The sequence below is a fragment of the Manis javanica genome, chromosome 8, assembly GCF_040802235.1.
Source record: "Manis javanica isolate MJ-LG chromosome 8, MJ_LKY, whole genome shotgun sequence".
NCBI classification, from domain to species: domain Eukaryota; kingdom Metazoa; phylum Chordata; class Mammalia; order Pholidota; family Manidae; genus Manis; species Manis javanica.
Window position 1 is genome coordinate 61722843 of NC_133163.1, and position 25994 is coordinate 61748836.

Below are 25994 nucleotides of genomic sequence, written 5' to 3' on the forward strand. Positions count from 1 at the left end.
ATCTTGAAAAAGCAAAGACTGCTTGCATGTTGCCAGTCTCCTCCAGTCAGTCAGTCCTGTGGTCACAGCACAGTCACCTGCCCTCCTGCTCTGACAGCAATGCAGGAGCAAGGCACAGTGTCAGTGATCTGGTCACCTGGATGGCCCCGTGTCCCTCCAGGGATGGTTATTGGGCAGCATCTTGGTGTCGATATAGCTTTGTGGCTCAGCATCTGGGAGAGTTTGTTTACAGCAAATTATTCTCCACTCACAGATTGCTTGAAAATAGACCTGCTCATCAAAAATAAACTCTAGATAGAATATAATTATATTTGGGATGTCTTTTTGTCCATAATTATGCCCTATTAAAATAAGCTGTAATGACAAATTAGTGAAATATCTAAGCTAAAAGAAATGTGTAAATGTGAGATTTTGAACCTGATTCCTCTTCTTTCACTTATATTTTGTTCTCAGATAAGAGGAAAGTTTTTGTTTTTCTTTTTTTTTTTTTTGAATTTACAAAAATGTTTCAAGACTTCATTTGAGTAGTGAAAAGAAGCACAGTGATCTTCTATCTGCCAAAGAGCAAGGATACGTTACTACCTAAATGTAGCAACTGGATCTCCTCTTTTTTAACAAAGCAGTATTTTTCTGAAGGCCCAGATATGGACATTCACTCCATTGTGTAAAGGTCTCATCTGATTTACTTTCCAGCCATGTGATGAAATTCAGCTCAACATCCTTATTCCATTGGCTCTAAAATGCAATCAAACTCACCTTGCCTTAGGGAGCAGGTAAAGGAACACATGTGGAGCGTGCTGTCTTTTGACATGGTGCACCTAGAGCTCTTCTCTGACTTTAGAGATGGAGCGAATCCATGACACACACCCCATGCCTGTACCTATTGGCCATACTCTGACAGCTATTTACCCAGGCAACAATGCCTGCTGCCTAAACCTCTCACTGTGATCTCACAAGCTAATCAGAGCCAGCCATGGTCAGTAGTTGGATGGAAGAACTCCAGAAAAAATAGCTCAGCTGCCGTAAGTCATCTCAGTGATTTGTTGGTAATACCGGGCTCTCAGACAGCAAGGAATCAGTCAGTGCTCCAGAGTGGTGCCTGGAAGGATTGTGTAGGCAAAGGATTTTCTCTTTTAGTTAAGCCTCTTAAGGACTTTTAAAACAGAAGTGTGATTTCATAGCCATCATGGAGTTTCTTATGGATAGATATAACAATTATGAGCCTACCTCTCTACATAAAAGCAAAAATACTCAAGTTCCTAGGATAGAAAGCAAAGTACTGTGCTAGACATTTAGCATAGTACATGGCACCTAGTAGACACTCAGTATAAATGAAAGCATCAAAGAACAGGGAGTTCCCAGAATCAGCAGTTGGCAATAGCTAAAATCAAAGTTAGGGAAGACTTTGAGTTGTTTTGAATGGAAATACTTCTGGCAGGTGCCAGTGAATTGAAGATTTCTATAAATCAATGAGAGAGCAGTGTGATATCACAATAATAGCTACATTTCAGTCCACTTGTTCTTCCATGCTTGCAGTTCTGGTACCATCAACGAAAAGTACACCAGGGAAGTTATAATGCAATTTGGCCCACAGTTGGTAACTAAATATGAAAATTGGAGTGAATTAAATATTAGAAGGGAACCTGCTGCATTGGCTACTATGGGAATCACTTGGCTGAGGATGCTGATCAGTCACCATTTTGTTCTGAAATGGAAGCCCAATAATCAAATAAGTTTAGTAAAATTCCTGTGTTTACAGAGATCTAGTCAAAATGATTCTATATTTTCCTATTTAAGCATCCTAGTGGAAGTTGTGTTTTGCCTGTCTAATTAAATATTTGCTTACGTGTGTGGCACAATGCTGCTGAATGAAGCAAAGAGCACACTTCTAATTTGTATGGGAATTAGAGTTCAGGTTTTTCTTTATCTCCATACCCTAAGTTGCCAGAGAAATATATTTGTGTTATTATGTATCTGTTATCTATATCAGTTTGATCATCAAGCTCTGAAAAATCTTACCTTATATGTATAACAAGAATGGGCACAACACTAATGAGGTACAGAATTCGGGTTGAGCTATTTACCAGTGTTTTTACCTTAGGAATATTATTTAACAATGCTTGGTTTCCTCAAATGAGCTATAAAATGAGGAGCATATACCTGCCACCCACATTAAAGGGCCGTTGGGAGATGCAATCAGATATGTTAGGATGGCAAAACCATGCTGAGTATAAAAGCATATAAGTCTGGTGCTACCACTTACTCTGTGATCTTGGGCAAGTAACTTAACCTGAGTTTGCTCACCTGTCAAATGGGGGTAATGATAACATCTATCTCACACACTTGTTAAGAGGATTAAATAGGGTGATATAAGTAAAGTACCTAGCATCTGTGATAATGGCTAATATTGACAAGCACTTACTGTCTTCTGGGGACCTGGTAACTACGGGGACGTGCTCTATAGGCTATAAACTATGTGAGGTGGAGACCCGTTAGTGTGTTTTCCATTCCCAGCCGTTGCTCTCCTGTAGCCTTGCTTCCACAGCCATAGACTTATCAAGTGGCCAATTCCTACCAAGGATGCTGACTGAGGGTTAAGGAAGAAGCCAATTACAGGATCTCCAGAGAGGAAAGCCCCTGAGATGAACTAGCCCTCAAAGGAGATCTCTAGTCCAAGGGTTTGATTTGGCTGGACCTTGGAGGAAGCAGACCTGTCTACTTTCATTCTGGATGCATTCCTGGTGGGCTTTGTCACAAGGGTCCTGGGCTCTGGGAAAAGGACAGCCAGAGGAATGAAAGGAAGAGGCCAGTTAGGCACGTCCTTCCTTTCCTTGGATCAGCCTCCATTGATTGTTTTGCCTTCAACTAACAAAGAAATGACCTATTGTCATTGTAACTATTCTTGTTGTCAGCATAATTACTGTTACTATTAACAGCCAATAAATAGTGAACGCTTATAGGACAAAGTTCACTGACTTATTTATCATCACAGCAATCCTAGGAGGAAGATTCTACTACTCGCCTTATAGACTGAGGATAAATCCATAGAGGATAAAATGCTTATACAAGTTAGCAAGTATTACTAGGGTGCACTTACCTTGCTGAAACTCAAACCTGGACCTGTCCAGCTCCAACCGCCTATTTCTCACTACTGTACTACCCTCTGATTTACTTAATGATTCACAAGTAAGAGTTCATTACACTTCACTCTACCCACCTAATACCCAACCTGGTGAAAATCAGGCAATGGACCATTAGTAAATGTCACTTGAATATTTGTTGACCCTCACCAAGACCCAGTAGAAGTCTTCTCTATTAATTCTGATGATTTAGTACACAAGGATTTTAAAACAATCTTTAAAAAGACCTGTTTTATTAAGGGAAAGCCATGTGAATCTGCACTTTTATTCAAAACCACTGGGTTCTTCCTTTGCGGTCGATCGAGATGGCTTTTTTGCCCTCCTGCCTTCAGGAACTCACAGTTGCTGTGGATGGAGAAAAAGCTTGGGCTGGGTGCCTGGAGCACCAGCGATGGTCAGCCTGGACCCAGACATCTTCACTTCGTCCATATTCCTTCCATCCCCAGGAAAGCCACCTCTCCTTTCCTCTGCCCTCCAGGCTGCCTTCCGCAGAGCAAGAGAGCGGTGCCTGCACAGTGTGCTCAGCGCTTCTAGGGTCTTTCCAACAGAAATGAATTCCTTGTCCTTGAGTCTAATTTGAAAAACAAAACAAATAATTTGGGTTGATAGTTAATGTGCCAGGACACAAATTAGCCCCATTTTATAGAACAGAGTGAGCTTTTAATCCTCTGAAAATTTTGATTGCCCTATATGAAATGTCTTTGAAATATGAAATTGTTTGAAGATAAATTCTCATGTGTGTTTTTTCATGTTACAAAAAAAGGGGTTCCTTAAGCTTAATACAATTTATTTTAATTAATCCTCTAAAATGAAAAGATGAAGTTAGGTGTAGACTTGTCGCCAGTTAAGAGTTTTTAAAACTTCTATCAGCAAAACCTATAGGATTTACTCTATAAACCAAGCTCATTTAGATGTATCATGTTTAATTATACAGCTACAAATACAAGTTGGATGAAATGCCCTGATTGGATTTGTTCTATTCTCTTCTGCTGACGCAGCCTTAATTGCACATGATAAGAAAACACTTTTGGTAAGAAAGTGCATCAGACTGCCATGACCACCTCAGCAACCTGCTCCACTGAAATATTACACAAACGTCGTGTCAGTGCTTGCCTCATGGGCAGGAAAAAAAATTAAATACTGAACACTTCCTCCTAGTTACTATTCAGTCAACATTTAAGGAGATATATCCTTTGTACTCTAATTCCAAAAAGGAAACACTCACTCAACCGTTTTTTTAAAGACCCACGTGAATTGTTGTGATTCGTATTGTAATGAATTATAAACCTAAGGGCAAACTATAGTGAGTTTTTAACATTTTCCAAAAATTGCTATAGACTGGATTCCACAAGTCTCAAGGTACTGTAACCTTGGATCATCAGAGGATTGGGAAGAAGTTAAGTTCCTCCCAGCACCATTGATGTATCATTTACACAGCAAGTGATACCCACACTGATTGCCTGCCCTCTTGAGGAAGTCAGCAATCAACTGCTACCTATCCATGCCTGATTCTAACCTGGTGCCAGTTTAAACTATTGAGGCAAAAGAATCAAGACTAATTGTAACATTCTCTTTAGAAAAACATAATTAGAAAAGTAAGTATGCTGGATTGAGGAACCAAACACAAATTCCTTTTGGGTTATGCACAGTTATGGATGGCCAGTTTATCTATATGGCTAATCCCCTCCATTAGTGTGGATAATCCAGAATTATATACAGCTATTTACATGTTGGTGTGTTGATGGTTTATACATGACATTAGGTTTACTAATCCCACCAACAATGTTTTTTTCTTTGCCAACAAGCTTCCCTTTAAGCCCCCTTGTTATACATGCAATTTTGTTTACTTTCTGGGTTTCCTAATTTTAAAAGCACAGAACTCAGCATGATTATTCATTCATTATTGGGGAAAAAAGTCCATAAGAATTCTGGCTTGAAGGGAAGCTGCAAGGGTGACTTACTCTGTTTCACAGTCTCAAAGATGATCTTTCTGGTTTTGTTTCTTTCTCTGGCAGCAACCGTCCACTCTGAGTTATGCAAGACACATCATTAAGAAGGAAGGCTTGGGACTCCGGGGCCTCAACAAAGGATTCACAGCGACTCTGGGACGTCATGGAGTCTTCAACATGGTTTATTTTGGCTTCTACTACAATGTCAAAAACATTGTTCCAGTCAATAAGGTAATTATTTAATAGATTAAAATCCTGGAGGAAAAGTCCTATTGATGTTGGTAGCTACAACTGTAGAGTGTTCAACACGCCCCACCCACTGTACTGAAGATTTACATGTGTTATCTGATTGAGCCTCACATCAGCCCCATTCATGGTTATTTCTATTTTGAATTCAGACACTGAGGCTTAGAAACATCACATAGTAAATTATCACATAGTTAGCGAAATACAGACTTGAACCCAAATCTGACACCAAAATTCATCTTCTTGAAGTGTACACCACTACACCTGAATTTTTCCCATTTATCACTAATAGGAATTTCTAGAAACTATATCATTTAATTTTTATCCCAGAAACATAACTCTGTCAAAAAGTTGAAATTGTCATATTCTCTTTTTTACTGAAATATCATAGATACACAGTATCTTATATTGGTTTCAAATATACAACACAGTGGTTCCACAGTTACCCATATTATTAAATCCTCACCCCCTCTAGTGTGGTTACTATGTGTCAGAATTGTCATATTCTAAGTAAATTTTGAGTTCATGGGGGAAAATTGCCAGCCTAAAATTTAAATGTTACCTAGATATTAATTGTTAAGTTCATCTAAGTTAGTTAGGATAAGTAGTAAATCAACTCTTCTAGTATCATTCACTTTTAATGCAAAATAGTAATAATTGTATATTTTCAATAGTAACTTACAGCTGATAGCAGCCTTTCAATTTCTACAAGATAAAAGTAGCAGAAGATGTGCTTTAAAATGAGTATTTTTTAAGCAATAGTAACACAGAATTTTCCCTCATCATCATATTGCTCACAATGAAAATTGCAATCCTGGGAGTACCCAGCTGGAGAAACATTTTTCACATGCAGAGTTTCCCACAGGAATTTAGTTTTTAATTTTTCTATGTACAAAGTATTAAAGGAATATTCTAAAACATAAAAAATTTTCTAATATGGCTATCACCAGACTTTTCAGTAAAGTCGGTTATACTGTCTTTGCCCAGTTCTACCCCATATTTTAGGCCAGGATTTATTTCAAGTAACAGCTAAATCTAAGGCATGTTCCATATAGAGTATCTGTTGGCATTGCATCATTCACTAGCCCAAGTTGTTAACCAGATTTCATTGTATTTGGAAATCTCATTTATTGAGTAGAAGCTTATGTTTGGTTGGTCTGAAATCTATGTTTGGATATAATATATACAGACCCTCCCCCATCCCACCCCAGTGATTCACAATTATGATTCCAGGGTCCTCAGAGCTTCTTCCTGTTGAGTTCATGAAATACAGAAAGAGAATGCAATAAACACTTTGGTCCTGGATGACATGAGAGAGTTCAAATCTTAATACACTGAGATTCTTTTTAACAGGAATGGGCTAAACAGTTTCTAGGGCCAGGGCAAGATGAAAATGTAGGGCCCCTTGCTCAAAAATTATTAAGAATTTCAAGACCAAAACAGTAGAGCGATAAAGCAACACAGGGCTCTTCTAAATGCGGATTACCCAAGCCACATACCCAGGAAACTGACCCTGTGTGTTAGACCCTGAGGTGACTAATCCATACAACATGGGAGTGTCCATGCCTCCGTCCTATAGCTCTCCAAAAGCTCGAGACAAATTACACACAATGAAGTAAGTTATATAAATTACATAAATATTATATATTTTATTACATATATTTGTGCATGCATTTTAAGTCATATGTTATTATAAGAAAATGGATTTGGTTATATTTAAGAAATTCATAAAGGTTGATATGTGGTCACATATTATTACTAATGCCTTAAAAAATTCACAAGTGCAAACTTTATTCTACAATCAATGTGCTTCACTTATTAAATGTTATATTATTAAAGGAAGCATAAATATCCATTTATTTTTTAAAAGACATCGTGGTATGCTGAACCTATGGAAAGAATTCATTTATCTTGCCAGTTTACAGGGGTCAGATCATACTGGCCTTTATAGACCCCTGTAAGGATTCTCATCTTTATCTGAAGAGCACTATGAAGCCAACAAAAGATTTTAAGCAGAGGAATTACCCGATAACTCTGGCTGCAGAGCTGAGAATCCTTCAAGTGGGGGTGGTGAGAGAAGGGCAGAGCGTGACACAGAAATGAGTCAATGTGAGATGCTGGGATCTTGGGTTACAGAAGAGGTAAACAAATTTGAGAAATCTTCAGAAGGCATTATGTGTAGGATGTGATGATGAAGTCTATATGCATAATGAGAAAAGGGGTAGTGGGCAGGGATGATATCTAGGTTTTTGGCTTGAATAACTGAGAAGATAATTGTGCCATCCACTGAGAAGGAAAACCATTGAAAGAGAAGCAAGTTTATGGGAGACTGTTATGGGCTAAGCCTGGAAACAGAATTTAATTTCATTTGGAACTGCAAAGCGCAGGTGTTCAGTCATGATTGGACGTGGGTCCTGGAGCTTGAGAGGAGAGATGTGAGTTGGAGATAGTCATTTAGGGGTCATCAGTACGTCTGGGTGAGCATACCTTTACTGGGTGACTGATCTTGAGCCAGTCACTTCTCTGCTCTGAGCTTCCCTTTTTTTATCTGAAAATTGAAGAGCTAAGAGTATTCTTTCTACATGACAAAATTGTTTTAAGCATTAAAATAAACAATATATGAAGTTGTTTGTGAATTTTAAGATGCCATAAAAGTGTTAAATGTGGTGGTGCTGATGACAGTGATGAGGAAAGGAGTAGAGGTGGCGAGGCGGGTAGTGGAAATAATTATCATATAGAACTGCATGGAGAATTTTTCCCCAGGACTGTTCCTTTTGCACTTAAGTGAACACTGTGTTTTTTCTTGCCTAGAACAAAGTCATTGATTTTATGTATTCTGTAACCTAAGCCTGATTCAAAATTGAGAAACCAGTATTCTTTAAATTTAAACCATAATAAATCAATCCTTTGTGAAAGGGAAGGTATGATAATCATTAAAACATGTTGAAGAACATCATCAAGCTGTTAACCATGAGGAGGAGGTGGTGTTCCTTGAAGGCTTTATTCCACCTTTGCTGTAGACTGACTCTAGCCATAGTCTTTAGATAGTTTGTTTACAGAGTTATTGTTTCAATTCCCTCACCCCAGCAATTGGTCATTCAGTTCCAAGGGAATTTGAGATTTCACCAATCCTGAGTGGCATGGGATAATTTTAGATTTTTCTTTAATATATTTTGTTTAAATCCATACATTGTTTTGCAATGTGTTCCATTTTTGAAGTATTTAATTTTACAAAAAACTGTCCATATGGTTATCTCTGGGGAGTGGAAATGGAGAGTTGTGCATGTGTGTGTGTGAGTGTGTGAGAGAGAGAAGGAGAGGGAGAGCAGGAGAAAGCAAGCAGTGGAAGGGAAGTACGCTTTCTTTATACCGTTCTGAGCTGCTGGAAGCTTCTATAATAAGTATGTATTAATTTTATAATAGAAAATCAGTGAAAATTTTAATAGAATCTCTTAGAGTACCTACTTAACTTTTTCACATTTTATTCAACTCTAAGGCTATGTCTATAGAGGTAAAATAAGAACTTGAAACAGTAAGCCTAGATAATTCAGGTCAGATATTCACCCCTAAAGTTTTTAACTTTAACACTTTGGATTGGCAATAGCTGCTAGATACATTTTTCAAGTTAGCACTGAAATATCCTGACCATTTGCATAGACTCTAAGGTTTTGCTTGATCCTCATCACAATAACTGTCATTTTCAGATAAGGAAACCAAAAATGAGATGTTAGGGCCAGGGCTGTAAATTACTTAAGTAATTTATCTGAAGTTATACAATAAGAGGGAAGGAAAGAAGCAGAGTCCAGGACTCTTTCCACTATACCATTTAATGCTTTAACTCTACATTTTATCTTATATTTTGTCATGCATTCATTATCACTTAAAAATGGTTACTAAAATTTAAATAAGTGAAATAGCTAGAGTATTCAGGTAATATAGCCAGATTCCTCTTCTGTCTCATTCAGACCTATAAACTGCTCTTTTCTTTTCACATCCTTTAGTCTATAAGCCATGGAAAAAAGAATTATAAGACATGGTCCTGGAAGAACTGGGCATTACCAGTTTGAAAATGTGCCCTGTGTTATATTCTTTAAGATTTATTTTTTGGGATCTAGCTATTCCTCTTGAGTGAGAATACATGCCTGCAATAAAGACTGCTTTGGATATTAAGCTGACCTTTGAATTCATTAATGGGAGATTCATTTACATCATACAGTAAATGGAATGGAATATCAGTATAAAGAATTACCCCTTCTCCTCTGAAAGAGTCTGTCACTTCTCAAAGAAAATCCCAATAGAAACAGATATCAATTAACTTCAATGCTGACGTCGTTTTCAAATATCCATGGGCGTAAGCTTTCGTTGCAAAATGAATTTCTCTCATTCCCATTACAAGGGAGAATGTTCAGAGCATATTATTTGTGATGTTGACACAGAAATGAGAATTGAAAGATTAAAACATTACATCTCTTCCATAACTTTGCCTTTTAGTTCCATATTTACTGCTTTTCATATATTTCCATGGGTAAAATATTCAGTAGAAATCACCGTCTGAAGCTCATGGCTGTCAACAGTTTTCAACTGTGCTCTCAGTTTGTATCTTCATTAAACATGTTTGCAGGTTATTTTACCAAAAACAAAGCCCTTTTGTGTTGAATTTTGCTGTGATATAAATTACATGTGTGGTTTAGAAATATTCTAGGAGAGAACAATTTCTCATATGTTCAATCTTTCTTACACTAAAAGCCATTTAGCCCTGTCCCTGTGGTCATTTTATGACAGACAGCATTAAGTCAAACATACTTATTTTCTTCTAAGGTAATATTCATAAAAGATTGCCTGTTAGAAATGCAAATGTTTTTCTTTTTCTTTTGATTTTTATTATTTTCTTTGTTTCATAAATTCATAAGTTCTCAAATGGAGAACTTAGAGATGTTTGTATTTTGAAAAGAAGAATCTCAGTAGAATTAGATCATAGTAGGATTTAATTTATGACCATTTATTTTTCTGATTCTCTCTTATGTGATCATTAGTCTTACCAATCATCCAGTAATGGGAAGGGCAGGCATATTACAGTTTCATTAAGAACAACTCTCCTTTCTGGTAACTGCTGGGTAAGACTACAAGTATATATTATCTATAACATTCCAGGTTATGTGACAAGATTCCTCAGTAAAAGACAGTATCTTTCACTGGCAGTTTTCACAGACTCCCTTGGGCATGGAGGCAGTTGGGGAGGAGGAGGGCAGAGAGATGGCCAGCAGAGGTTCAGGTACTTTCTTAAATAAACTTCAGGCCAAATGTTTAGTTAGGCACCACCATGTGGATGGAAATGAGGTACAAATAGATTTGGATTCTAAGTGGGTTCCTTCTATTCATTCATCCCAAAAGTGTTCATAGCACATCTACTGTGTGCCAGACACCCTCTCACTAAATGTCAACACTGCTCCTGCCTTAATGGGGTTTGCAGTCAAGGAGAGGAGACAGACAAGAAATAAGTCACTACACAGGCAACCAAATGGTGGTGATCATGATAAGTGCCCTGAAAGACAACTATCAAGCTGGAGGAATTTACAGCCAAGGGTCCTAATCTAGACCCACCATGGGGCAGGGTGAGGATATAGGAAGACCTTCCTTCCAAAACAATGTTTAGGCTGGGGCTCATGGATGAAGATTAGCCAAGATGAAGAGTATGAGTAGAGACAGATGGAGAGAACAGGATGTGTGACTGCCCTGAGGCAGAGGGACGTGCGGGGAACCTGGGAGAAGATTAAGACAGCAGCTGGTGTGCGGTTAACCAGGGGAAAGGCAGCGTGGAGGCTGCAGGGGGTAACTGGGCCGGAATGTTTTACACATGTAAGAGTAAGGTAGTTGATTCCCCTTAAATGACTTAACTGAGGGGACATGTTAAACATATTACAAAAGTGGACCTAAATGGGCATGGGAAAGTTTCATTTATGGAAGTCCAGAAGTAGAATCGCATGAAACAAACTTGGTTCAAAGACTTTTCCTTAATCATCTGCCTACCTCCATATCAAAGCATCTCAGTGTATCTTTGCCCTGACTTCTCAACCTTTAGAATTTTGTTTTGGGAACCTGGTTTGTTAGTTTTCCTTGGGGTCAATGCTTTTATTGAGGCAATGAATAGAACATATCAAAACAGAAAAATCCTACTGGGTTCCCAAGGAAATATATTAATATTTCCCTACATTTTGTATGATAACGCACTGTGATATAACTGACTCTCAGAAGGTACTATCTACCCATGTAAATATATAGAGCAAGAAGAAGAGCAGAGGGAGAGAGATGTGTGTGTGTGTATATATATATATGCATATATATATATACACGCACAGATATATGGAATTAAGTGATAACTGTTATGCTTAAATCTTAACCCATTTTGACATCGTATGTATTTTATAATTTGAGCTAAGTGAGTAAGACCTTTAAAATTATTTTACATTTCACAACACTTTAAAGAACGGATAGCTTAGGGGGAAAAGGAATTTTCATGGCTATTTTCTGAATGGCTACATTTAGATGCTGAGCTTTTAACAAGACTTTGATTTCATGCCAAAGCCCAGAGCCCTGCAAGGATAGGATCTTGGGAACACTCCACATTCCTTAAAGAATGCTTATCAATTAAACCATCTCATTTTAGTTAGTGACCTTCTGTGGAGTGAGGAGCTAGCATTTCCCCAAATTATCTCACATGAAGGGAAAACAAACACTGTAAAAGATTCTTCTGATAGCTGTGCAGTGGAAACAACTATTTTTTAATTAAGCTTCAGTTGCAGGTATTTTCATTGGGGGACAAAACAACAAGATGCCATGACATCGGGCAGGGGGTACAGGGGAGGGGGGAATGCTTTTGTCAAAGTTTATAACCATAACAAAAGAGAGCTAAGATTAAAATGAAATGTCTATACTGAGAGCTGACTCTACTCCTAGTTGACTGGGACCCACTAAAATTAACAATATCTAAAAGGAAAATTTCTTCCTTAAAAAAGAAGACAGTTCACCTTCACTCAGGCCACCTCCTTGTTCAGTTACCAGGAGGCAGCTGATTCCAACACACCACATCATTTTCATGACCACCGTGGCCCACTGTGGGGATGGCAATGGTGAGTGGCTATTATTCACCTTGTGGTTGCTACCAGGTACTTAACTGGGGTGTGCATGTACTTCCTTTGTAATTTGCTTCTGAGACCTGGGTTCTTTGTGTATTTTGTCTTTATAATACAGAGTTAATGCATTTATTAAATATCAATGATGTGTCAGGCCCAGTATACATACAGAGAGGAACATGGCATGGCCTTTCCTTTGAGAGGCTCTGAAGGAATCTTCACAAAGAGCATCAGTTTGGTGTCCTTCTCCACTAAATCCTGTCAAAGATTGAAGCCGGGCAATCTGAGGCCGGAGCCCATGCTCTTAATCGTTGTAATATACTTCTTCAAATGTATGAATACGTCAGACTTTGAGTCTTTCTCCAGAATGTATCCACAGTTCCTCATTCCCTTATCAACAGACATGGCTTCTGATCCTCTGGGCAATCTCTCTCCCACTAGAGATGCATCCGATTTGTCTATGTCAGTGTCAGAAGTAGAGGAAGTTTTTAGGTGGTCCATTCAGAGTACACTAGAATCAACCCTTGCTGTGATCTGCATGCACACCTCTTTTTAATGCAGCCAACGATTGTACAATGATGAATTCTTGGGGGATTTGGCAGGGACAGGAGGGAGGGAGAATGAGTGTTCTTTTTACACCAAGATATTGGTCTATATAAATCTTTATGGTCAATTAAAATCCCCAGATCACATGAACTGTAGTAAAGTCAAGTCTCCCTCATCTTGAACTTGTGCAGCTTGTGTTCATTATGCTTGCATTCAGTCCTGTGGTTTCGGGGCTGTGCTAGAGCCTCAGTGATCCCTGTTACTGCAGAGTGCCTCATCTGTCATTCCAGTTTCCCCTCCCAGCCTGGGTCCTCAGCAGGCCTTCCACATCTTCACCCAGGTTCATCCAGTCCCTCTTCAGGCTGCCATCTGGGCACGTCTTCCACAGAAAAATCATTTTGTTTAGCCAGATGACAGATCTCCAGCTATACTCTCATCTGTCCTCCATTAAGTATCTTATTAATTCAATGCCTTATGATTAATCAGGATAACATGGGAGACTTTTTAAGTGGTTTTCTGAAATCAAGGTGTGCTGAGTGATTCAAAAGGAAATGAAACTTTCAAAAATGTATTACTAGACTGAGTTTCCTGCAGGTCCATCGTGTAGGAATACAGCACAAACTTTACGTTTGTATCACCTCTTGCTGGCAGCCTTGAGAAAATGAAGGCCCACATCAGGATGACCCCTTCTGCTCTTGACCGTGATGTACTACAAAGGGGGTGGAATGAATTAAAGTACAGAAGTAATGTGCACTGTTAATACAAACTGACTGTCTGTAAGATTATGGAAATAACTGAAAGATCCTATGAAAATTTGTTTTGACCACATGCTCATATATGATCTAATTACTAATAGATTTATCAAAAGGTTCAATTCCTTTGTATCACCTGTTACGGTCATGGCATTCTTGTCGTCAAGCAATTTACTCACTGAGGAAGGAGGGAGCGGAATAAAAGAGTTCTACAAAGAAATACTGACTGATACCCTGGATATCATGTGACCCCCTGTAGGACCACTATATTGTCTTTCATTTTCTTATCTAATACATTTTATGGTACTTTCAGTCACTTCTGAACAATAATTTTAGTTCTTTAAATGGAAAACCTATTTTAGCAATATTTGATAAGCAACATTAAATCCACTCTAGGAACACCCAAGGCCAATCCTGAATAGAAAACATGCCTCTCCGTGAGCTCATTTCAAGGTTCCCTGAGGAACCAGGGTATACTGACTTCAAGTTAGGTCATTAAGAACTCTGGTAAAATGACTTGAAGCTAAAACAGAGGGGATCTCAGATTTGATGTGGTATCAGGAGGAGTCAGGAGGTGAGTGAATTGCAGGGAGCAAAGGAAATGTGATTTGGGCTGACATGAGATGGGAAGATTCTAAGACCAGGCTTTAATGTGTATACTGCTGCTGTGGTCCCTTAAATGAAAAACCTATCACTGCACTGAGCTCAACATTGCCTTGTGGGGAGCAGCAGGCTTCCTGGCCATCCTCCCCCACCACCCCTCATCCTCCCTAGCTAACAAATCCTGCTTCCCCCATCTTCCTTCGCCCCTCCTCCTGGCATGTCTCTGTGTGGAATGTCCTCCTAAAGATGCCAGACCCTAATCACAAAGGCCTGTGAGATGGCCGAAGGTTCTCTGTTTATCAAGCTAGCAGCCAGCTGGCCAGTCACTAAGCAAGGCATCAAAGCTCATGCCAGGAAAGGTAAAACAGGAGGCATATGCTTCTCTTGATCAAGATATTGTGCCTCTCTGCATGTTAACTCCTTAAATGCCACTGCCTGACATTGCTCGTGCTGCCTTTAGCTGCCTTTAGACATATAATGTTTGCATTAGATGGCTAGCTTAGTTACAAATATGTAGTATTGTTAACTGTTTGAGTCATATGATCCTATTTCTGAAGACTTGGTGCCTTTTACTGAACTTTTTAGAGGTTATGGAACATCATGGTTGCCAGTGTTTGGGGATCACTCATCACTGTCTCTTGTCACGTGGTGGAGAGTCTATACTTAATATGTCCTGTTGGAGAAACTCATTGATTTTCCTGAAGAGGGGCTGGTAAACACTTCTCTGCAGCTCTGCACTCAGGCAAAGATAGCAATGTGATGGAAACAGCCAGAGAGTTCTAGTAAGAGACTTGGTGTTAATTCCTAATTCTGGTACTTAACTAGTTAGCCATGTCTCTTTGGCAAGTTATAGTTTTCTGTCTCAGCTTTCTCATTTGTGGGATGAATGTTAACATCAGCCTTCAGATGTTTGTAGGGAATTAAATAATTTTTTAGACTATGAATATTGGATTTTGTATTGCTGTCACACAATAAAGTCAACACATGTCATATTCATTAACATTTAAGGCAACTCAGTTCCAGTTTAGTATAAGTCTCACATTTTGTGAGAAAAATTTGAAAATATCTAGAGGAAAAGAATCAAATTCAGTCTGTAGCAGGGAAATAATACATACTACTTATAAATAAATATTTAGAAGGAACTGTGCTTTTTAAGCATGAGGAAAAAAGTTATTTCAATAACAGTTTTTAAATCATCATGAATGACATCAAGAATGGTGACAGTTTACTGCTCTTGCACTTGAGCGAAAAATCAGCTTATGTGAGAGGAATGTGGGTTAGGAACAAAGGAAGTTTCCTGATTGATGACAGTTGAAACAAACTATGGAAATTTTAATAACAGAATAGATTTTTCATCACATTAATACCCATTTACATGATTAAGATGTAATCTATCCTCAATATTTTAGTTAGGCTAGGTGGCACTCCTTTTTTTCATCAATTAAAAAAAAGTCTTTATTTTATTATGGTAAAAACAGTTAACATGAAATCTACCCTCAACAAATGTTTAAGTGTACTATGCATTATTATTGAGTATAGGTACCATGTTGTAAAGCAGATCTCTAGAGCATATTCATCTTGATAGCTGAAACTTTATGCCTGTTGATGAATGACTCGCCATTTCCCCTCCTATGAACTCCTCCTGGCAGGCCACCATTCCACTCTTTGATTATATGAATTTGACTATTTTGCTTATGTCATATAAGTGGAATCATGTGTTTTGTTTCTTTCTGTGACAGACTTACTCACTTCACGTAGTATCCTCAAGGTTCATCCATGTTGCCACACATTGTGGAATCTTCATCATTTTAAAGGTGCAAACCTATTTTAGCAATATTTGATAAGCAACATTAAATCCACTCTAGGATCATCCAAGGCCAGTCCTGAATAGAAAATATGCCTCTCCGTGCACTCATTTTAAGGTTCCCTGAGGAACCAGAGTATACTGACTTCAAGTTAGGTCATTAGGAACTCTGTTAAAATGATTCGAAGCTAAATCAGAGGGGATCTCAGATTTGATGTTGTATCAGGTGAGTGAATTGCAGAGAGCAGAGGAAATGTAATTTGGGCTGACATGAGATGGGAAGATTCTCTTTTTCTGTTGTATGTGTGTACCACATTTTCTTTAACCGTTCATCTGTCAATGGACACTTGGGCTTCTGCATTTTGGCTATTGTGAACAGTGCTGCAAAAAACATAGGAGTGATAAAGTCTCTTTGATATCCTGATTTTAGTTCTTTTAGATAAATATCCAAAAGTTGGATTGCTAAATCATATAGTAGTTCTATTTTTAATTTTTAAGGAAACTTCATACTGTTTTTCCATAGAGGCTATACCATGTTGCATTCCCACCAGCAGTATACAAGGGCTGCAATTTATTCACATCCTCGCCAACACTGTTGGCTTTTGTTTTTGATAATAGCCCTCCTGGCAGATATGAGGTAATAGCTCATCATGGTTTTGATACTCATTTCCCAGATGATTTATGATGCTGAGAATTTTTCACATATACTCTTGACCATTGGTATGTCTTCTTTGGAGAAATGTCTATTCAAATCCTTTGCCCATTTTTTAATGAGGTTATCAGTTTTCTTGGTATTGAGTTATAGGAGTTCCTTATATATTTTACATATTAACCCACTATCAGATATATGGTGTGTAAACATTTTCTCCCATTCCATAGGTTGCCTTTTTACTCTTTTATTTTCTTTGCTGTTCATAAGCTTTTTAGTTTGATGTGGATCCACTCATCTATTTTGGTTTTTGTTGCCTGCATTTTGGTGTTATATCCATGAAATTATTGCCAACATCAATGTCATAAAGTTTTTACCACATGTTTTCTTCTATGAGTTTTACAGTTTCAGGTCTTATGTTCAAGTCTATAATTCATTTTGAGTTGATTTTTGTGTATGGTATGATATAAGGGTTCAATTTCATTCCTTGGCTCGTGGATATTCATTTTTCCAGCACCATTTGTTGAAGACTATCATTTGCCTATTATGTATTCCTGGCCCTTGTTGAAAATTAGTTGACTATATATGCTTACATCTATTTCTGGGCTCACTATTCTGTTCCATTAATACTGTCTTTAGTTTAGTATGATACTGTTTTTTATTACTATAGCTTTGTAATATACTTTGAAATCAGAAAGTGTGATGCCTCCAGCTTTATTCTTCTTTCTCAAGATTGATTTGACTATTCATAGTATTTTGTGATTTCATACAAATTGTAGAATTCTTTTTTCTATGAAAAATTCCATTGTAATATCTGTAGGGATTGCATTGACTCTGTAGATTGCCTTGGGTAGTATGGAAATTTTAATAATACTAAGTCTTCCAACCCATGAACATGGATGTCTTTGCATTTATTTATGTCTTCTTTATTTTACCAATGCTGTGTAGTTTTCAGTATACAAGTCTTTCACCTCCCTAGTTTATTTCTAAGTATTTTATTATTTTTGATCCTAGTGTAAATGAGATTATGTTCCTAATTTCCTTTTCAGGTTGTTTATTGTTAGTATATAGAAGCACAAATGATTTTTGTATGTACCCTGCAACTTTACTGAATGTGTCTATCAGGTCTAAACATTTTTTAAAATAGCCTTTTTTCTACATATATAATGTTTATATATATATATATATAAGACCATATTATGTACAACAGGGACAATTTTACTTCTTCTGATTTGGATGCCTTTTATTTCTTTTTCCTGCTTAATTACTCTTACTAGGACTTCCATCACTATGTTGAATAGAAGTGGTAAGAGCAGTCATCTTTGCCTTGTTAATTGATCTGAGAGGAAAAGCTTTCAGGTTTTCAGCATTGAGTACAATGTTAGCTGTGGGCTTTTCATATATGGACTCTATGATGCTGAGGTGCTTTCCTTTTGTTTCTCGTATTTTAAAAATGCTTATCATGAAAGCTTGCTGAATTTTCTCAAATGCATTTTCTACATCTATTGAGAAGATCATGTGACTTTCATTCTTCATTCTGTTCATGTGGTATATATATCACATTGATTTTCATATGTTGAACCATCCTTGCATCCCAGGGATAAATTCCACTTCATCATGGTGTATAATTTTTTTAATGTGCCATTGGATTGAATTTGTTAGTATTTTATTGAGGATTTCTTCATCTATATTCATTAGAGATACTGGCCTTTAGTTTTCATTTCTTGTGGTATCTTTGTCTGGCTTTGATATCTGGGTAATGCTGACCTAATAAAATGAATTGGAAGGTTTCCCTCCTCTTTGATGTTTTAAGAGATTTTTAGAAACATTGGTGTTAATTCTTTAAATGTTTGATAGAATTCACCAGTAAAGCCATCTGGTCCTGGTTTTCCCTTTGTTAGGAAGGTTTTGATTGCTAATTCAATCTCCATACTATAAATCTGTTCAGATTTCTATTTCATCATGATTTAGTCTTGGTATGTTTCTAGGAATTTATCCATTTCTTCCTGGTTATCCATTTTGTTGGCATATAATTGTGCATAGTAGTCTCTTTGGTCCTTAGTTCTGTGGCATCAGTTATAATGTCTGTTTCTTCATAGCTGATTTATTTATTTGAGTCTTCTCTCTTTTTTTCTTACTTAGTCTCACTAAGAGTTGTGAGTTTTTTCTTTTCATAAAACCAATTCTGTCTCACTGATTTTTTTCTATTGTTTTCCTAGTCTCTATTTTCTTTTAATTCTGTTCTAATCTTTGTTATTTCCTTCCTTCTGCTAACTTTAGGCTTAGTTTGTTCTTCTTTTTCTAGCTCCTTGAGCTGTAAAATTAGTTGTTCATTTGAAATCTTTCCTTCTTAATGCAGGCATTTATCACTGTGAACCTCCCTCTTAGTACTCCTTTTGCTGCACACCATAAGTTTTGACATGTTGTATTTTCACAGATATTTGCCCCAGGTGTTTTCTAGTTTCCTTCTTTATTTCTTTGACCCAATAGTTATTCAAGAGTGTGTTGTTTAATTTCTACATATTTGTGAATTTTCCTATTTTCCTTCTGCTTAATAGTTTCTTCTTCTGCTTCTAGTTTAATTCCATTGTGGTTAGAAAAGATAGTATGATATCAGTCTTCTTAAATTTGTTAAGACTTGTTTTGTGATTTAACATGTGATCTGTCCTAGAGGAAGATCCATGTAGGCTTGACAAGAATATGCAATCTAATGTTTGGAATGAAATGTTCTGTATGTATCATTTAGGTTCATTTGGTCTATAGTGTTGTTCAACTCCTCTGTTTCTTTATTAACCTTCTGTCTGGATGTTCTATCCATAATTGAAAGTTTGGTATTAAAGTCTCCTACTATTATTGTCTTTCTCCCTTCAGTTCTGTCAATCTTTGCTTTATAATATATTTAGATCTCTGATGTTGAGTTCATATATACTTATAATTGTTATATTTCCTTGGTTTACCCTGTTATCATTATATGATATCCTTCTTTGTCTCTTGTGACAGTTTTTTACTTAAAGTCTATTTTGTCTGAAATAAGTATAGCCACTGCTGCTCTTTTTTGGTTACCATTTGCACAGAATATCTTATCCATCCTTTCACTTCAAGTTATATGTATCCTTAACTCTAAAGTAAGTTTCCTATAGACAGCATATAGTGGGGTCTTGTTTTCTTTCTTTTAATTCATTCAGTCACTCTACAGCTTTTGACTGGTGAATTTAACCCACTCATATGCAAGTAATTATTGATAGAGAAGAATTAACTCTTGCCATTTTGTTAAATACTCTTTGCTGTTTTGCAGTTCTTCTGTCTCTCCTTTCCTTTCTTGCCATTTTCCTTTGTATTTGTTTATTTTTTTATCAATATGCTTTAATTCATATTGTGTATTTTTTATAGTTGTAACACTTTTGTCTTTTAACTTTTATCCTAGACTTAAAAGTGATTTACCTCCACCATTACAGTAATATGTATTCTATATTTGTCTACATAGTTACCTTTACCAATGAATTTCATACACTTTTAAGCTATCATGTTACTGTTTAATGTCCTTTGTTTCAACTTGAAGACCTCTCTGTAGCATTTCTTGTAATACAGGTCCAGTAGTGATGAACTCTCTCAGCTTTTATTTGTCAGGGAAATCTCTGTTACCCCTTCATTTCTGAAGGAAAGTTTTCCTGGATATAGTATAATTTGTTAGCATTTTTTTAACATTTAAATATACCATCCCATACCCTTCCAGCATGCAAAATTTCTGTTAAAAAATTTGCTGATAGTCTTATGGGGTTTCCTTTGTTATGTGACAAGTCAATTTTCTCATGATGTTTCAAAGATTCTCTCTTTGCCTTTGGCTTTTGACAATTTACTTATACTGTGTCTCTGTGTGGATTTCTTTGGGTCTATCTTTTTTGGTGTCCTTTGGGTTTCTTGGATCTGAACATCCATTTTCTTCCCCAGATCTGAGAAGTTTTTATTCAGTATTTCTTTGAACAAACTTTCTGGTCCTTTCTCTCTCTTCTTGTGAGACCCCTATAATGCTTATTTTGGTTTACTTGGTGTGTCCCATATCCCTCAATCTATCTTCACTCTTTCTCATTCTTTTGTCTTTTTACTCCTCTAACTAAATTATTTCCAGAGATCTGTCTTTGAGTTCACTGATCCTTTCTTATGTTGGATCTAATCTGCTGTTGAATCCCCATAGTGAAATTTTCACTTCAGTTATTGTGTTCTTTAGCAATGTGGTTTCTGTTTGATAATTTTTATATTTTCTATCTCTTCATTGAAATCTCACTTTGTTCATGCATTTTTCCCTTGACTTCAGTGAACATCTTTATGGATAGATATTTTGAATTCTTTATTAGTTTAATCATACAGCTCTGTTTCATTATAATCAGTTTCTGGAGATATACCTTATTTCTTTATTTGGGACGTCTTTACCTGATTCTTCATTCTCTTTGATTCTTTGTGTTTGTGTCTATACATTAGATAAGGCAGGCACCTTTCCCAATATTCATGGACTGCCTCATACAGGAGAAAACCCTTGATTCAGTCTGACTAGATATTTTGAGGGCCTCTACCAATTCTTTCCTTCTCCAGGGAAGAGCAAGCAGCTGCCCATTTTGTCTACTCACTCTGTGCTGGGCAAGCGGTGAACTATGACATCTCTTCATCTGCACATCCACCTAAATTCTCCCCTAGGTGGCTAGACTGCAGTAGATCTGTTAGAACACTAAGAATGGAAAGTAAGATGCCAGTTCTTTGGTAACACCCAGAGAAGTTGGAGTGTTGGACTTACAGATCAACTCTGCCACCCCAGGGGGAAGCTGAAAGTAGAATTTTTCATTTGCTTACTCTGTAAAAAATGACATTCTACGTAATATGATTCTTAAGCCAGAGGGGAGGATCTGTGGCATCTACCAGTCTATGTCGCTGTCTCTCTTCTTCCCCAGGTGTCTAGACTGAGCCAGACCCATCAGAGCTCCAATCCTAGTATGGTGGAAGTCAGTCCTCTGGGGAGTACCCTCAGAAAGGTTGGAATGCTTTATATACAAACCAATTCCATCCCTTTCCTGGTAGACACTGGGAGATAGGGAGTCTTCCTGATTGTATGGCTCTACACTGGGAGCAAGGACTCTGGCAGGAAGGTATACTGAATCTCCCTGCTGACTTCCATGAGTCTGGTTTATTTTTCACACAGGGTACAGGAGACTTTTACTTAATTTCTAGATCTTTCACACAGAGAATTTGTCCATGAATTGGGTGAATCCATGTGTTTCTAGGAGGAAGGAAGGTCTAAGGCTTCCTACTTTGCCATCTTGCTGATGTCACTCCTTAGGTTAGATGACATTCTGATTTCACTTCTAATGATCCTAGGATTTTATTTTCTACCACTTAGGTCTTCCTTTGGACTGAGAGGTGATCTTGGATATTGAATTACAGTACTGTCCTGAGAGGCAAGTGTATGTCTCTAATTCTACTGGCTGATACCTGACAATCTCAGGGATCATTGATATTTTGCCTTCCTCACTTCTAAATAATAGAATATTGGGTCTGTTTTGACTAATTCAAAATTACATACCTTGTAAGGTAAGAAATTGCTGTAACCCCTCATTTGCTCAGGGATGTTGTGATGCTTAAATATACTTAACACATAACAAGTATCTTATTGTTGTCATCATCTTTTCCTAGCTTTTACAATAAATGAATGGAAAATGAAAAATAACATTCTAGGTAATATGATTCTCAAGTCAGAGGGCTAGCTGTTCAGCTAATGCATAGAGACATAATAATGAGGCGTCTTCTGTTGACTTCCTAAACACCCAACACTTAGTGTGACTACGTTTTTAAGAGGCAGAAGAGAGATAGATCCCACAGGACTTTGATAATGAAGACCCAGGAAAAATTTTCTTCCCCCTACTGCATGTTTCCCAATGCACTTCAGTACTCGCACAGTGTTCACTTCAGTACTCATCACACTGTACTGTACTTGATTATACACCCACCCCACCCCCTTTCTGGATCATTTTCCTTCACATTCGATTCTAGCACCCAGTGCAGGACCAAGCACATATAGACATCCAGTAAATGTTGGATGAATACACAATGAATGATAGACAAGAAGCAATATAATGTAATGGTTAAGAGCATTATCCTTGGGAGTCAGAAAAACCTGAGTTCAAATCCAGACTCCACCTCTTACAAGCTGTGTGATATTGGACAACTGACTTAACTCTTTAAGTTTCATGTCCCTATCTGTAAAACGGTGTTATGTTCCTAATTCATAGAGTTCTTATGTAACATATTTTTTTATATTTCTTGCATATAACACTGTGTCTAGTAATAAGTAACTATTACTGATAGTGCCATTATTGATCATAGTGAAAGTTATGAAAAATAATATAAATGTCATAACATGTATATTATCGCTTCTATTTATTTTTGCTATTAATTTTATTGTTATTTGTTGTGGTTATTGACAGAAATGCTGGAATGATTCACTGATGGTCAGTGCCAAATGATCCATTCAGACTATGTGAATGGGTACCACTCTGACCTGAAAACCTCAGGTTTTCAGTGTTCTTACTTTGGACCTAGCTGGTGGTAGGAGAGTTTGAACAGATATAACAGCATTGCTTTTAGTTCTGCAGCCTTAAAGAAACAAATCCCTGCTTCCACCAAAGAAAGCTTTAAAATGCTTCCCAGCACATCCAGAGTCTTTCAGACATCACCTACCCAGCCCATGGATCCAAGGAGATGAACCATAAACTTCAGTTAAGCAGTGGTTCTCGGATTTTAGCATCCACCCAAATAATTTAGAAAACATGTTTAAACACATTGTTGGCCTCAATTCCCAGAGTTGTGGATTCAGTAGGCCTGGGATAGAACCCCAAATTTCATTTCTAGTAAATTTGCACGTGATACTGATGATGGTAGCTCAGGGACCACACTTTGAGAACCACTGAGTTCACAGATAAGATTGAGGTGTAAGTAACCTGACTCCAAAGTGGGAATATGTGCAGAAATATTTTCACTAAAGTGAATTGCCTGATAAGCCCTGTCAAAATTTTTCAACCCCTGTATTTTCAACCCTGTACTACCCTTTTCTTACTTTATAAATGTGTTGGTAGGGGAAATGGTTTCATGAGCCTGATAAAAATCTATAGGCACTCTCTCCAAAAAAGCCCACACCCAAATACACAGAAGCATTGCTCATAATTTCAGCATGACCTGGAAACCTCCTGACCAGCCCACCCACTGACCCTCAGGAGTATCAGAAGGAAAACTGTGCTCTAAGGCAAAGTCTTGGGTTCACCTGGGTGTAACAAAAATTTTCGTCAGTTAACACATTTGTAAAATAGGATGATAATAATAGTTCTTACCTCAAAGTCTGTGAAGATTAACTAATGTAATACATGAGAAAGCCTAATTTGAAAACAAAAAACACTAAATATTACTTTTTCCTCTCTCTTAGTAGAAAGAAGAGTCTGAAGAGTAATATTTCAGGACCTTTTTTTTGCTAAAATCTGGTCATAAGCCATACTGTGGTTATTTCTGTGAGTCACTGAGCAATGAGGTCTAGAAAGCTTAGGCCTGGCTCTGTGACCAGAGAGTCTCAATTCATTTGCCCTGAAATATTCTACTTTTCAGATGTCCAATGCCTCATCATGTCCCTGTGTTTATGCCTCCTGACAGAAAGATGGAAATGTAAATTTCTAATACGGGTTCATTTCCAGGCTAGAAGACACTGAGTCTTTGGCAAAAGTGATTAAGGGTTAAGCCCGATTCGCATTGATTTTACCAAAATAAATAAATACATTGAAGGACCAATCAGCAGACATTTATTTAGCACCTACTGTGCAATGGGTGGCACAAGAAGCTAACACGTGCTCCTATGCTGTGCCAACTCACAATCCAGGAGGGAAGATAGATATAACACAATGATACAACAAGCACAAAGTGAGCTGTAGCAAGGGCAATAATTGTAGTTCAGACAGTGTTGCAGGAGCACAGGCAAGGGAGAAACCAGTTTTGATGGGATCTGTAAGTTTCTTGGGCAAGGTGGGATTTAACCTTGACCCTCAAAGAGAAGTGGACTGCTTTAGATGAATATGATGGAGAAGGGTACTCTAGGCTGTGGAAGTAATCTAAAGGAAAGTGTGGAGTTAGGAAAGTGCTTGGTATAAATTTGTATAATTATGATCTAGCCAGTCTGACTATAGTATGGGTTGGGGGTAGAGGTGTAGAATTTGAAGCTAAAAAGATAAGTTGAAACATATTGTGGGAAGGAAACCAAAGGCCAGTAGAGTAGCTTTGGCTCTGCTCTCCATGCAGTGGGGAAGGATGAAGGGTCCTTAAAAAGGGAGAAGCCAGACGCAGATCTGTTTTTATAAAGAGAGGATGCTGGTGTTACTGTGAGGAATAGATGACAGAAGGAAAAGAAAGCAAGACCTGGTAAAGGTAATAGGAGCCTGAACTAAATCCAAAGAAGTAAGAAAGGTCAAGAGGGGACACAGGGGAGTGGCATACTGAGAGGCTGGATTTTCATGTGTGGATGGTGGACAACGTAGCAAAGAAAGCAGAGCTGAGCTGAGAGGGCTCTCCTTGGCACATCCAAGCCCAGGCCAGGCTGCTATGTGAAAAAGACCAAGAGCTAAGAGGAAGAGACTGGCTAGGGGCCCAGAGGCCAGGTGGGGAGGCATACCTCTTGACCATCCCAAGGCTTTTCACCTCCCTAGAATACCCAAAAGGGTAGCGCTGGCCACTGGCTGCACCTGCATACAATATCAAAACCACTGATTCCCAGATGTAGGTCCTCAGCCTGGCCGCTTCAGAAGTCCTGAAGATGTTTTAAAATGACTTCCAGGCACTTTCCTAGATAATTCTGATCTGGGAACTGGAAGTAGGTCTGAGTTGGGGCCCAGACATCCCTATTTTGTAAAGCTCCTAGGTGATTCTGATGCATAGCTGGGTTTGGGAACTACTGTGGGACCTTCCAGCTGGGCTGGGAAATGTATGAAGTACACATGTTTAGCACATACTTGTGCTCATGAACATGATGAGGGCTTGAAGACCTTAGGTTCTGACCTCCAATGGTGTCTCAGGCTCAGTGACCTTCCCTGAGTGTCTTAGCTTTCCCTCCGTCTCCAGCTCTAACCCTTAGCAAACACATCAGGGGATAAGCTAG

The 25994-nt window shown here is 37.8% G+C and overlaps 1 protein-coding gene across 3 annotated transcripts in view; it reads left to right on the forward strand.

The window, feature by feature from the left end:
* The window catches only part of SLC25A21 (solute carrier family 25 member 21), a 459850-nt gene that overhangs the window by 425412 nt on the left and 8444 nt on the right, over positions 1-25994 (forward strand). For all 3 annotated transcript variants that reach the window (XM_073211337.1, XM_073211336.1, XM_037025530.2), the window contains one exon: positions 5156-5320. In XM_073211337.1, coding sequence (XP_073067438.1) covers positions 5156-5320 — 165 coding nt within the window. The remainder of the gene's footprint in view (positions 1-5155; positions 5321-25994) is intronic.